At 40.8% G+C, this 13,309-nt stretch overlaps 3 protein-coding genes across 3 annotated transcripts in view; 1 reads left to right on the forward strand and 2 right to left on the reverse strand.

Annotated features, from left to right (window-relative positions):
- Positions 1-9,230, forward strand: part of LOC105278615 (synapsin) — a gene marked incomplete at its 5' end in the record, with an annotated part of 44,624 nt that extends 35,394 nt beyond the window's left edge. Inside the window, one exon of the mRNA XM_026969265.1 lies at positions 100-9,230. Within this exon, the coding sequence (XP_026825066.1) occupies positions 100-278 (179 nt within the window). The remainder of the gene's footprint in view (positions 1-99) is intronic.
- The window catches only part of LOC105278599 (metalloproteinase inhibitor 3), an 81,812-nt gene that overhangs the window by 30,970 nt on the left and 37,533 nt on the right, over positions 1-13,309 (reverse strand). The gene's annotated exons all lie outside the window — the stretch shown is intronic.
- On the reverse strand, positions 9,682-11,418 carry LOC105278624 (leucine-rich repeat-containing G-protein coupled receptor 4). The gene is made up of 2 exons (XM_011337836.3): positions 10,199-11,418; positions 9,682-9,771 (listed from the first exon to the last, which is right to left on the reverse strand). Exon 1 carries the CDS (start codon positions 11,400-11,402, stop codon positions 10,218-10,220), a length of 1,185 nt encoding a protein of 394 aa, XP_011336138.1. The 5' UTR covers positions 11,403-11,418; the 3' UTR covers positions 9,682-9,771; positions 10,199-10,217.

A 13,309-nucleotide genomic window follows, 5' to 3' on the forward strand; every position in this document is an offset into this window, starting at 1 on the left:
CAATTAACACTTGCTATACTTTGTCTGCTGATACTTGTCACAAATTATAATTCAAACGGTTCTGTTCAATTTAATAATCCATGTTCTCAATTCTTGCAGCTTCTCAATCGAGCACCGTGAGTAGCGCGCCGTCCGTCAGTCGCCGCTCCGAAGAACCGCCGACGTCCAGGATGCCGTTCCATCGACAAGGCAGCCAATCGCATGCCCCGGGCGAGGACAGCGAGGATACGATGAAGAATCTGCGAAAGACCTTCGCAGGCATCTTTGGAGACATGTAGAGCACAAGATACGGCCGACGTAGCGAGAGCGTAGACATCGAACGCTCTCGTGGCGAGGTAGCTAATGATAATACGTCGGCTACGATGACACGAACTCACGAGATCCTTCGGAGGTCCCTAAGCATGTTCCACGACTGAAATTCGAACTTGTCTCACCCGATGCGCCGATCGTGCGGAAGCTGACGCGGAGCGTGTAGATATCTATATATTTGCAGATTGTCGTAGGAAACCCTCGCGGAACTGCATGCCACGCGAACCGCACCACAACCCCACGAATAGTAATCGAAAATTATCTGGGAACGAGAGCTCTCGCTCTCGCTTCGAATGAAGCGAGGGAACGAGCTGGCAATGATTATGTATGCTTAAGTACGTTTGAGGGAAAGCTTGAAGATGAAGAATGCCGCGTTCATCGTTTTGATAAGTTAACGTGTAAGGTAGCGAGATAGGTCCTGTATATTGAGAGAATCGTGGTCGTGTGCGTGTGTATACGTGAAGAGTAAAGTAGGTTCTATGTAATCCGTGTATTGGCCAGCGAAATAAAAGTTAGGCAGATTCAGTAGCGAAAGTGGCAACTTATTTGATATCAGCTTGGTGTCTGTTGAATTGCTACCGCGATATCCAACGAATACATTTGCGTAATCATCACGTAAGCGCGCTTTTCACGCATATCAAAGCAAGAGTCTAAGCTCCGTAGGCCCCAGGCATCTCCTCAACCGGTTTTACTTCGAGCACCCACTTTTAGGCTTAACGTTTGGATCGTCGTGTGTCATATTGTCATTATAAGGGAAAAGGCATTGCGAGATGGAAATTAAGGCAGGCAACGGGCGTCTTTCGGGCGATCTCGCAGTGTTTGTAAAAATATATTCGTACGCCTATAACGTCATTCGAGATGATCGATGACGGCAAAAACTAAAGAGGAGACTCGGGCATTATTCTGAACATTTGGCTAACCGAGCGGCAGTTACTATACTGCAAGCGGTCGTTTGGTTTCATCCTGGACTTAACAGGTCGGAAAGACGAATGTGTAGTTGTTGTCTCTACTTTTAAGCGCACAAGTAGTTGTTAAGGTAACCAGAGTTGGACGAGGTTTCACGGTACAACGGGCGAGACATCGAGCCTTTGACATCCGCATACGCGAGTTCATTACACCGATGATATGTCGCGCGAATTAATCGATCAGTTAACCGACCAACATGTCCGGCGATCGGATACATTGGTGGCGTTAATTCGCGCGGCACTCTAGAGTTTCTCGCGAGGATGTCTCGCGCGTGGATTTTCCGATGAAAGTTCGTCGTGTGTTCCGAGAGCGACGGCACTCCCTTTTCTTAAATTTTCGCACAGCGCGAGTTGTCGTTGATGCTGCACGTACGACCGCGCTATAGGTGGAAAATTCACGAAAACTCGGTCGTTGGAGCTTAGCATTATGGAGCTATGTAAGTGGTGGCATAAGTCATGGATCTTTGCGCGAGGAACGGAAGGATCAGTCGAAAAGTAATTTGCGAACGCTTCATGACGGGAACGGGCGTTGATACTTCGACATGCGATCGCATGCAACGCGGAACAGGATAATCCCGGTACATAGATCTGCAAATATATACATATACGCATACATATGTGCAAACACAAGCGGAACGTAGCACCGGCGAAGTATTAGTTAAATGTAGCTGAGACTATGCGGAGCGCAGCACGGAGAGGAGTAGTTTACTCATCGGAGATGATCGGACTTAACTTCACGTATTAGGACTAACGGAGAGAGATCAGGATAGATAAACGGCCGTGGCCTCAGCTCTGAAAGAAGGAAGAGTCACGTTAGAAAACGCGATAAGAGCCGAGAATCTACACTCCGCTGACGCGATCGGTCGCTAGACGCGATAAATGTCCGCAATTCACAAATATCGATCGATGTGTAATCAATTGACAGAAATAAAGAAGAGGATGTGAAAACTCGATTCATGACCGAGAAAGAGGGCGAAGTGCAAATTTATTTGAAAGTATAAAACCTTGTTTGAGAAAAATTGTTCTCTGCGCGAAGCAGGTATCTTATATATATCGTAACGATTTTGCCACATCTAACTTTCGCGGTTCTTCGGCTGCACAGATAATAAATAATTGACGGTTTGATTTTCATGTGCCTTGACACTAAAGTGTCCTTCGTGTATCACGTTGCTCGCGACACGATTAAAAAGTTAATAATGATAATTCTCTCGTAAGTCACGACGACACTGATCAATTTGCGACGACCAGATAGATACACACACGGCATTTTGAGCGAGCAATTGCACTCTATCGCGTGATCTATTGTTTGTACTTTTTATAAACCGTGATCTCATTGCATTTGTACATTCGCACCGGGCACGCTGTTTCTTCATTGATATTCATCGCGGCGGAGGAACGCACCGTCCAACCTTACATTCATTGCAACATCCACGCGAATCTTCGGAATCGACGAATACCTTACATAAATAAGTACTTATGTAATATGTAATAATTTTCGCGGGGATGATAATCGCGAACGGATTTTAATTCTGCAACTGTCTTCCATGCGTTGCGAACCGACTGTTTCCAGCAGCAGATCTCATCGTGTATAAGTAAAACAGCATTGTTCACTTCTTTAATGCACAATCTTTCAAATATTCGATACAATTATATTTCCATAATTGTATTCTTGAAAGTATCTAGATGTCACATCACTGAAATTATTTCTTTCAATTTTTCTTCATGCTAGAAAAATTATCTTAAGTTTAGCGAACTTTATGGTAAGAAAAGAGATTTGTGCGATTAAATAAGAACGCAAAGATCGCAAGATAATAATTCATGTACTTAAAACTGATCTCCGATTCTGTGTTCAGAGCTGACGCCACAGTACGGAGGAGAGCAATCAAATAATCATAAATCACACCATTGCGCGGAGGTCAATCGATCAGCACTAGGTGCGTAGAGGCGGTTATAGGTGAAGAATATCTCAGGGGTGCGAGTCTAAGCACTAGATAAATTAGAAACTAGAAGGGGCACGCGTGGCCACGTGTCTCAGCCTAGTCAAAATCATCGACGTCGACTGCAGTCGGTAGAACGGATAGAATTAGGATTCGCTTCGGAGGAATCCTTGTGACTGTGATTCGCGGGATTGTCTGTAGGAAAAAGAACTTCACACGCGCATTTTGTTCGACTGATCGTTTTTCCAGAAAATTTTTACATCAAACAATTATATTATTAGTGTCCTCTCCTCTTTCAATAGCTTTCAACATTTTCTGATTTAATCATTGAAAGCGTTAACGATTTAACGACGTTGAAAGTACTAATTTAATGCAAATGTTTTAATTCTTTACTGCTTGCAGTACACTTTCGAAGATATCGTTTTAATGTGACATACGCACGAAAAGGAAGCTGCAGGCTTCGTTCACAACTGTTCACAAAGCGATCGCTCGAACGATTGCGCGTCGATCTTGACTAAATGATGATACTACAGCGTCGTAGGGCGTTTCGTTGCTTGGATCGTATAACTTATCTCATATAGCGTTATCCGGTGACACGCGTTTAGTTACAGTGGCCGCGTGATGTCATGAACAGCAGCCAATTTTCATTTCCATATCGAACGCACCAATCGCACCGTAGCTTAAATAACAATGCACCCAGCAATATCCGTACATATTAGCACGGTAACCATATCGCGTCTTCAACTTTCTAGGATACTTCGTGTTGCTGCATATTCATCTCTGCGCCCACGAGTAATCGATATCAAATAACAAATATCGCACATTTCCCCCTGCCGCACGTGAAGTCGGTCTCAGCGATCTCGCATATACGTATGTGATATACGTATGTGTGTGTATATGTACGACACATATACTATGTTTCACATAAAATCGCGTTAATGAGAATCCAAGCGTGTAATCCCACTTATTTCTACTAATCTCCGGCGCACGTCAGCCGCTTTGACATTTATCTTCGCGACGTGTCGCGACGTTGTTCTTGCAGGATCTTCACAGTACTACGGTTGCATCCGTAGTCTTTCAAGCAGTGCGAAATTCCTCTGCAAAATTAAGAAAGAAAATTAATTGTAGCAGAGGAAGTTTTTCTTGATAATAATTTTCGCAGGGATGATAATCCCCGTAGAGCTGCGACAACGCATGTACAACGCCGTATCAAAAACTCGTTGATGCATCTCTCTTTTTAGCTGTAAATTAGCAATATCTTATCACGACATCGATCGTTATGCATTGCATCGGGATGCAGTTGTGAACGACTTGCTGCAGCTTGTTGGGTCGCGGTCCCTCCTTTCTTTTCGAGGGAACGCGAGCTTACCGACGCACCATAAGTCTCTCCGCAATCTCGACGATCCTCCGATTATCGCGAGAGGATCGTACAATAAGTTATGATTCGCGCGCGTGTTTTGCGCGCATCTATATTGCGTAACGTTCTTATATATACATATACACATATACGTATCCCTTTACTGTGCTTTCTGAGCATTCGTCGCTGTACATCGAGGAGAAATCTTTTACGTACATATCATCTTGGCGGCGATGACCGCTGAACTTCACAGTGCCTCCTTTCCTTTACTTCCGTTTGCTTCAGTCCAGCAGTAGTGGCATGGGGTCGTTGCGATCCCCTAGCATTTTCCCCACCTTCTTCCTTCCAAGGAATATTAGAGAGTATACATAGCTAGATAAATGTATATTAAATCTATATAATCGATATATGTTATTACATATATCGCGAGTTGCTACATGCATAATGTCTTAAGATTAACGAAGATATCGTTGCTAATTATAGGAAAAGAATTCTCTGTCGATCGATGCAGATCAAATTCTTCTCTGAGACTATTCTCTCATAATGTTAGTTAATCTTGTAGTAAAAACCTTATAGTAAAAAAGATACTTGGTCGAATTTCACTTTAACTAAGATTTGTAAGAACGGTTCACTTAGTGACGTGTCGTGCAAAACTCCATGCGACTACTGCAACGTTAATGATCAAGGATTTCAAATTGTCTTGTGTTGAAAAGGTGGAGATCTCGATTCACCTGAGAAAATCGAGAAACAATCGTACTTTCTTGTTATCTCGCATTTCGTTCGAAGCTATCTTTTGCAAATACGTTAGCGCTTGATTAACGTTAACTAAATTATGGCCGCCTGAAACACCAAAGTCTTCACTTTTCTAAGTGCACAACGAAAGCGCGGAAAGTACTTCCAGCGGCTTTTATCTTGGTTTTACGTACTTGAGCTGTGGCAGGCCAATAGAGGATAGAGTACGCATCTTCGATTTACCCCCGATTACACGACGGCTCGTCTCTCAATAAAATACTCAGTACGTATCTCTGTGTAACGAACTTAATGTTAAACTCGGACGGTAACTTGAGGCAAGAAAAATAACGATAATAGCAGTAGACGTGTGGGCGCGACGAGTATATACGTCGCGACCCAGCACCGTGCGTTACCTCCTTGATTTCAATGCGTGCTAGCCACATTGTACGATATCTACTCATACACACATGCATACGTGTATACGTACACGTATACACATATATACACACGCGCGCGCGCGCATACCCAAATTTACACACAGAAATTAAATCATATCGTTAAGCTACGCAACGTAAGTAATATTACCGTACGATATGATGTTGATGTCATTTAATCCGCGCCGAGGGAAATAAGATACATGGAGAGAATATTCATCGCGTAGTTAAGAGACTTCAGGAGAAGACACAGGTCTAACTAATTTACGTAGTTTCGTTAGGAATCCTAATGGAATTAACATAATCGATCGAAGCGTTGAATTATGCAAGATATATAGCACGTGTGTAATCCAAAAAGCAAATTCGTAGATTAGTGCGACGAGCGCCGAGACGAGAAGGGCGGTCGCGATCATCGCGCTTTCTCGAGCGGAATGATCCTCACTGTGATCGCGCCGATCATGCTTCCGAGGAGAGAGAGAAAGGAAGAGAATCGAAACGTGACGCTTCGATGCCCACACGAATGGACCACCCACGTGGGAGAAAGGGTTGAATCGAGGCCCACGATCGACTTGTCGGCCGCCACGTGTTCGGAAACTGCCGTGACTCTCGAATCGGCTGACATTCACGCGGCGCTCGACGTTTCGACGAGCCTTGAATCGAGGCTGAATACCGGCGGTGATGACTCCTGACATTACTGCGCGCGGGATTCAATCGCGATCCGCGAAAAAGAAATGACGGAGTCGTAATGGACGATGACGGTACGAAGGGGATGATTCGCTACGGTTCGCAGTAGTTACGAGATGGAAAAATGCAAGGTGTGTCGGTTCGGGGATGATCCGAATTGCCGCGGTCTTCTCGCAATTTGACCCAGTTGTAGAAACTCGATTATATCGATGAAAAGCGGATATTTTGGGACAGATTCGATAATGTCGCAATTGTTACAGTTTGTTGTTTCCTATAGCTTGTATATCTTTTACGAAACGTCGTGGTTTAGATTTAACAACATCAAAGATCGATCAGATTCTTAATTTTCCACTAACAATACAAAAGCTAAGTATCAGTGTAAAATTTTTATCGCGAGAGATTGAGATTTACTGAATTGTTACGGTATGAAATAATTGGATTCAATTGGACGTGATTTTATAAGAAAGATTCCTTGAAGATCGATCTTCTGATCTCAGAGAGCAAGATCGAGAGGGACGCAGATCGGTCAGAGCACAGCTGGAGAAATCGCGAGCGACGCGGCAGCACGCGAGTCGGCGCGTTCCTTTTTAATGATAAACTCTTAACGGTACTTAAGATCGTAAGCATATTTTTAGTGATCGCTCTGAGAGGACAACGAATCTCAACGGAATGAATTCTGTACGAGTAGTGGAAGCGAACAGAAAGCCAGAAAGAAATCTAAGAAGGACGATTATATAGAGCAACGTCCGAGTAATGAATCGCGCGCGCCCGCGTAGATTGGTGCGCGCTAGTTAACATTTATCGTACGATGGAAAATCTGTATAAGTAAGTACGGAAGTAAGTGCGACGAGGAAGGATTAAATCACACGCACACACAATATATAGGCACGCGCGCGCATCCATACACACGCACCCACATAAAATGCGAGTTCTATCTGTCATCGTTAATTACTAAATCATCGGAGTTCAAACGAGCTCTAATGTTAAACGAGTCAAACGTAAGAGTATAAGTTTATAGCCTGTAGGAAGTACGCGAGGGAGTGTAGTACAATATTAACGAGAACGTGTATAAATATATATGAAGAGTATATATATAAATGATATAAATATAAATATATATAAATTAATAAAGACGGATATATATAAATGCAGACGCATATATATACCTATAAATACAAACATGTAATTATTCCCATGATATGCAGCGTTAATCGTTGGATGCACGTTGAGATGCTCGTTGTGATCGAGCTCATCATTTGTGAACTGAAGATCGATAGCGGCTTGAAATTTCATTTCTAAACGTTGCGAGTAGTTACAATGATTCTGAAGAAATAAGAGAGAATGAAGCGTGACTGCGCTGATTTTGGATATTCTATTCTCATGAAGATTCGAACAATTCAAGCCGCTTTTATTAAAGGGGATGGAAAAGTGCGATTAGCATCGAGCATCATGACGCTCATGATTGATCATCAAGGAAATCTTTTTTGCGGTAGTCGACGAGTTGAGATGTAGAAGTAGAGAGTAGTTCGTCCTTTCCAAGAACGAAAATCAAGTTGAAGCATGCTGTTTCTTGCCTAACGTGTACTACCATATAAACGGTGTATGATACGAAACATCAGATAAGTATCGAGGAACAATCAGGTGAGATTGTTGATTTTACTTTCGAATTTCCGGTATTGGGCTCGCGGCGTTGTTTTTCGGCGCGCTCTATCTGTAAATCAGCGTCGTTTTGTAAAGCTTTTGTATGGTACCTTTATTACGATTACGATATGATAATACGAATATTATGATATGTGGAACGTAACAAAGTAAAACACAATGTCGATTAAGACTTCTCGATTACATAATGCGATCGAAAAATGATAATTCATTACGACGAGAATCTTCATTTAGCTTTCGTGTATGACATTTTTTCAAGAACAACGATTTAATGATACAAGTGCAGGGGCGAAGAGATGATTTTTTGAAGTTTCGTCTGTGTTGTTAATGAATACGATAACAGTTTCTTGGAGCGTTGACGTTACATGTCGACGAAACTCGTAATTAACCGAATAAATCTCGATAGAACAATAGCAATTAACGCACGCGTCGCAGGAGTCTTGTGAATAATAAAGAAACAAATAAGTGTATCAAGCATTACTCACCCCTTCTCATTGTTGCCATAATAGATTATAAAACATTTCCAATGTTTCCTAGTCATTATGGTTGTTATAAATCTTACTCATAAATGTGTTGAAATAGAATCGCGACTATAAATCTGCAGTATGTTACTCGCACAAATATATATTATATATATGTTACGTTGCTATTGGAGTTACCATTACCAATGCATTACCACATTAATGTGAAATATAGCAATTTAGAGGCAGCTATCTCGAAACAGCCATCTTTTAAAGCTGTAGCAAAGATTATCGACAATGCTGGTATTCGAGTTTCACGCCGCAGGGCGTCCTGTCTGTATCTTTGAGAAAATAGCCGAGATAGCCGACCCATAACGCGAGAGTACCGAGGTGTTATAAATATTAATGTGTAATCGTCTCTCACGACACTGTGTACGTGCAATGTTTTTTTCCAATTAACGATTAGGCGATACGTATAAATGAATCGCATCGATAACGAAAAGAAAAAAAATACAAAATATTAATCGTCAATAATAACTGCAGCAATGAATAACACATGAGGTATCCATAATACGCATTAGATACGGGGCATCGTGTACTTCGAAGATGCTCCGATGTAGAACCTGTTACATTATTATGTTTAATGCGATACATAAGCTAAACTGTAATAATAAAAACGTATAAGCGTAAAATCACATGCACTTTATCATTTCTTTCCAATATCCTAAAATATGCGTTTGTCAATGTCAATTATTCATTCATAGCAAAATACTCATAAATATTTTAAACAATTTGATTTATACGAAAATGATCTTTAACAGTTATTAGCGTCTTGTATTTTTATTCTAAAATGTCTGTCTAAAATGCGGTTACAGATCCTTAATCCTTAATTTTCACGAAAAATCAAGGAGCGACGCAGAAAGAACATAAGATGAGAGCATTGATATCAATATCTGCACACGTACCTTAACAGTATTATATTAAAGATAAACTAAACGGGTTATACAAGATGACATAAAATTTAAAACAACGACTTGTCGAGTTCCGTGTTGAGAGAACAATTTCTGTACATTCCCGCGCGGCCGAGCTCGGCACTGAAATAATTATTTCGGGCATAATAAGTCGTCGGCACTGTATGAATTGTCGGCGCGTACCATCCATAGTCCATGGAGGTTCTTCTGTAGCAGGGATGAGAGGCAGGCGTGCTATCCTCACCGTAACCCTTTAAAACTCCTGTGAAAATCATTAACAATAAAAAATTATTAGAAACCTTAAAATAACGCAATATTTCCTACGACATCTGATATTGTTTAGTTTTGCATAAAACAAAATACGTTTTTTCTTAGATATTCCTGTAAATTATTATAAAGAATTAGGAGAGAGAGAGAGAGAGATTATATTCATATAAATCGCGCTACCCTCGCTAAATATTTAAAATTTGATGTCATTGTTTCCTTTGCGCCAAACTACTTGTAATATATTTACCGTGAACATTTCATAATTAATTATTTCTATATTACAAAGAAACTAATTCAGTATTAATTTATGGCAGTTATCTACGCCATAAAGTGTCCAAATATTTCGCAAGTATACGCATGAATGTTATAAAATAATTCAATTTCCTCGTATATCGATTTGAGTATGGAAACATCTCGCTTACGAGCTCTAGCTCCTCGACTCTACGAATCGATTTTCGTACAATCGTATGGTGCTTCATACGCCACGCTACTGCACTGATAATGACCATGGACTTTTCCGAAGTCGTCGACTGGCGAACCGTGTATCTTGAAGCCGGGATCTATAGTCACGTTCTTCATTCCTACGAACGCTGCCATGTCCACGTAACGAAGATCGTTGTTGTTTAGAAACAGAAACAATAAATTGTCCAGACCATGAAATGCATCGGATTTCAGTACCGTCAATCGGTTGCCATTCAGCCAGAGCGAATTCAGCGACTTCATATGTCGAAAAACACCGGTGGGAATCGCCGTCAGCTGATTTCTACCTAGGTCGAGCTCGTTTATCTCTTCAAGACCGCGAAATACATCGGGGTGCAACAACGAGATCTTGTTGCGCGACAAATAGAGAAGATCTATGTGCGACAATCCGTTGAATGTGCCGATCGGTATCTCCTCTATCTCATTCGAATCCAGGACCAGCGTTTCCAACTGCCTGAGTCCCTTGAACATGTTCCTCCTCAGCACGAGCCGGTTGTTGGTGATGTAGAGCTCGTGTAATTCCGCGAGGCCCTTCCACACGCCAGGTCGAAAGGTCGAGATGTTGTTGTGATCCAGCAGCAGGGTCTCCAGCTCGCTCAGCCTCGCGAAGGCACCCTCTTCTAGATTGGTGATCGTGTTGTTCCTCAGGTCCAAGTAGGTGAGCTGGTTAAGAGTGCCGAAGTAATGCCGGCCGATAGTTGACAGTCGATTATCGCGGGCGTAAAGGGCGGACGAGTTGCTGACCTCGGCAAAGGCGTTCTTGGCAATGTCAACGAGCTCGAGATTCTCCAGATGCAGCTCGATGTCCTCGATCGTCTGAACGGCGATGACGTCCTCGAATGCGACGCTGTGAAGAACGTTGTCGTTCTCCAGGCAGACATACAGGTGGTTGTAAACCAGGCAGTCGGCCTCCTCCGTGAAAACATTCACGACGTGCCCCGATAAGAGGAGATAAATGAGAAGGAGGAAGCACATGGTGTGCTTGGAGGCTGGACGTGCACTGACCTCGTGTGCATCGAGGGTTCCCTCGGTATGGCTCGACGTTCGCGAGATATTATTATGGAAATACATATCAGAGAATGAAAGAGGGAGAAAGAGAGATAGAGGGAAAGCAGTTAGACACATACACGTTACGCGACGTAACATCTCGCTTTATCTTACATATGATAATTAATTTATAAATTACGAGGCCTCCTTAACGCGATGAGCTGCTTATCGTTATCTTTTAATAACTCTTCTTAAGTAACATGTTAATTGACTATGTGGAAACTTTATTATTAAAAATCAGATAATCTTTAGCTGCAACTATATATACACAGGGAAGTTAATTATATATACTTGTGATTTTAAAAACTTAATTTAATTTTCTAAATACATCCGTAAGCGTAGCGTTACCACACAAAGCGCCAATACGTAAATATTGCAATGGCTGTAACGGATATATTTTTTAATTGAAGTTAAATTGTTACAAGAGTAATATTTCGCAAATGTATTATATAAAATATGTTTCTCAAATCACATTTTTTATTATTATTATTATCATTATTTTTTAAATAAAATTATAATAGAATAAAATAATAATGATGTTTTTCATCACTAAATGGGAGATGTGTATATTTCTTGATAGTATCAAATTTTATATAATACATCATAATTGTACAAGCAGATGCAATAATAAAATTATCTTCAATAATAATTTCAACAGAAATGTTCTCAGAAAATATCCAATGTTGACAGCAATCGACATTTTTGCATCGAAATCACATGTCTCCTGCGTTCCGCGACAAACAATAACATATCTGTATACCGGAAAAGAGCGAGGAATTATCGGCAACGAACAACAAAACGAACGAACGTTTGAAACGTGCGACGATAAAAGACTCAGGCGCCACTCAGTCCAGGCATATTAACTTTATACGCGGGTCGAGACGAGTTACTTGCAAAGGGATATGCATAAAAATGCTCGACAGATAAGATTTGACGGGTGCAGTGATCGACTTGGACGACTTATTAATAGCTGAACCTTATCGTGCCAGTTACTTGTAACTTCTGGATCAAAATACACATATATTGAAACGATATATTCTCGTAAAAGAAGCTACATTTACAATTTATAATATATTTACAATTGATATATTTGCAAACTGAAATACCATGCTATCATTAATAACAAATCCGTGGCCTTTTTTCTTATTACGGTGATGGTAAGCTGTTATATCGCGCATTTATATCGCGTTACATATGTTAATGCATTTATAATATTCATAAAGCTGTTTACTATTATTTCATATCTGTACGCGGATAATACTTCATAAATGCATTCATAGGGCATGTTTGAATACAGAACGTGGGAAAAATATCAGATTTACACAGCAGTTCAATTGTGAAAAAACCAGTGGTGTCTTATTACGCAGTTGCATCCGTAATATTGAGTTTAAAAGCGGTATCTCGTGGATTGCATCAAATTATGCTCTGCATCCACAAAAACTTGCGAGAGAGACTCAACTCAATGATGAAGGTTTTTCAATCAACTCGCGCATAACAGAACCTTTTTTACAAGGATATAATTCTTCAGATGGAATATTACCTAAAATGTTAATATTCATTATTTTAATTTTTATAACTTACTTGGATACACAAATCTCGACGGAAGATTGTAGGTTCGATAAACCTCGTCGGTACGTGGGCCAAGCGGAGATAGCTTTTCGTCTTGATGATTCAAAAGTTTTTCGTCACTACACGAGTGCGGTATGTCGGCCATTCTTCTATTAGATTAATTTTATATGATGTTTAAAATTTATCAGATAATTCTCGATAATAATAGGAAAACGTTTTACTCTGGTTCTAGAAGTCGGCCATGATAAGGTGTCTACAAGTCGGAACTCGGTTGCTGCAGAAACGATGTGAACTTGTACATGATCGATTAAACAGAAATGCGAATATATACGGTATACGCAAACAAAACAATATGTCTCCAAACAAGATAAGCCGTTATTTAAATTTACCAAAAATTTGAGCTTTAGCTTATATTTGTTGCACGTATAATTAAACAG

Source organism: Ooceraea biroi, chromosome 4 (assembly GCF_003672135.1).
Source record: "Ooceraea biroi isolate clonal line C1 chromosome 4, Obir_v5.4, whole genome shotgun sequence".
Classification (NCBI taxonomy): Eukaryota; Metazoa; Arthropoda; class Insecta; order Hymenoptera; family Formicidae; genus Ooceraea; species Ooceraea biroi.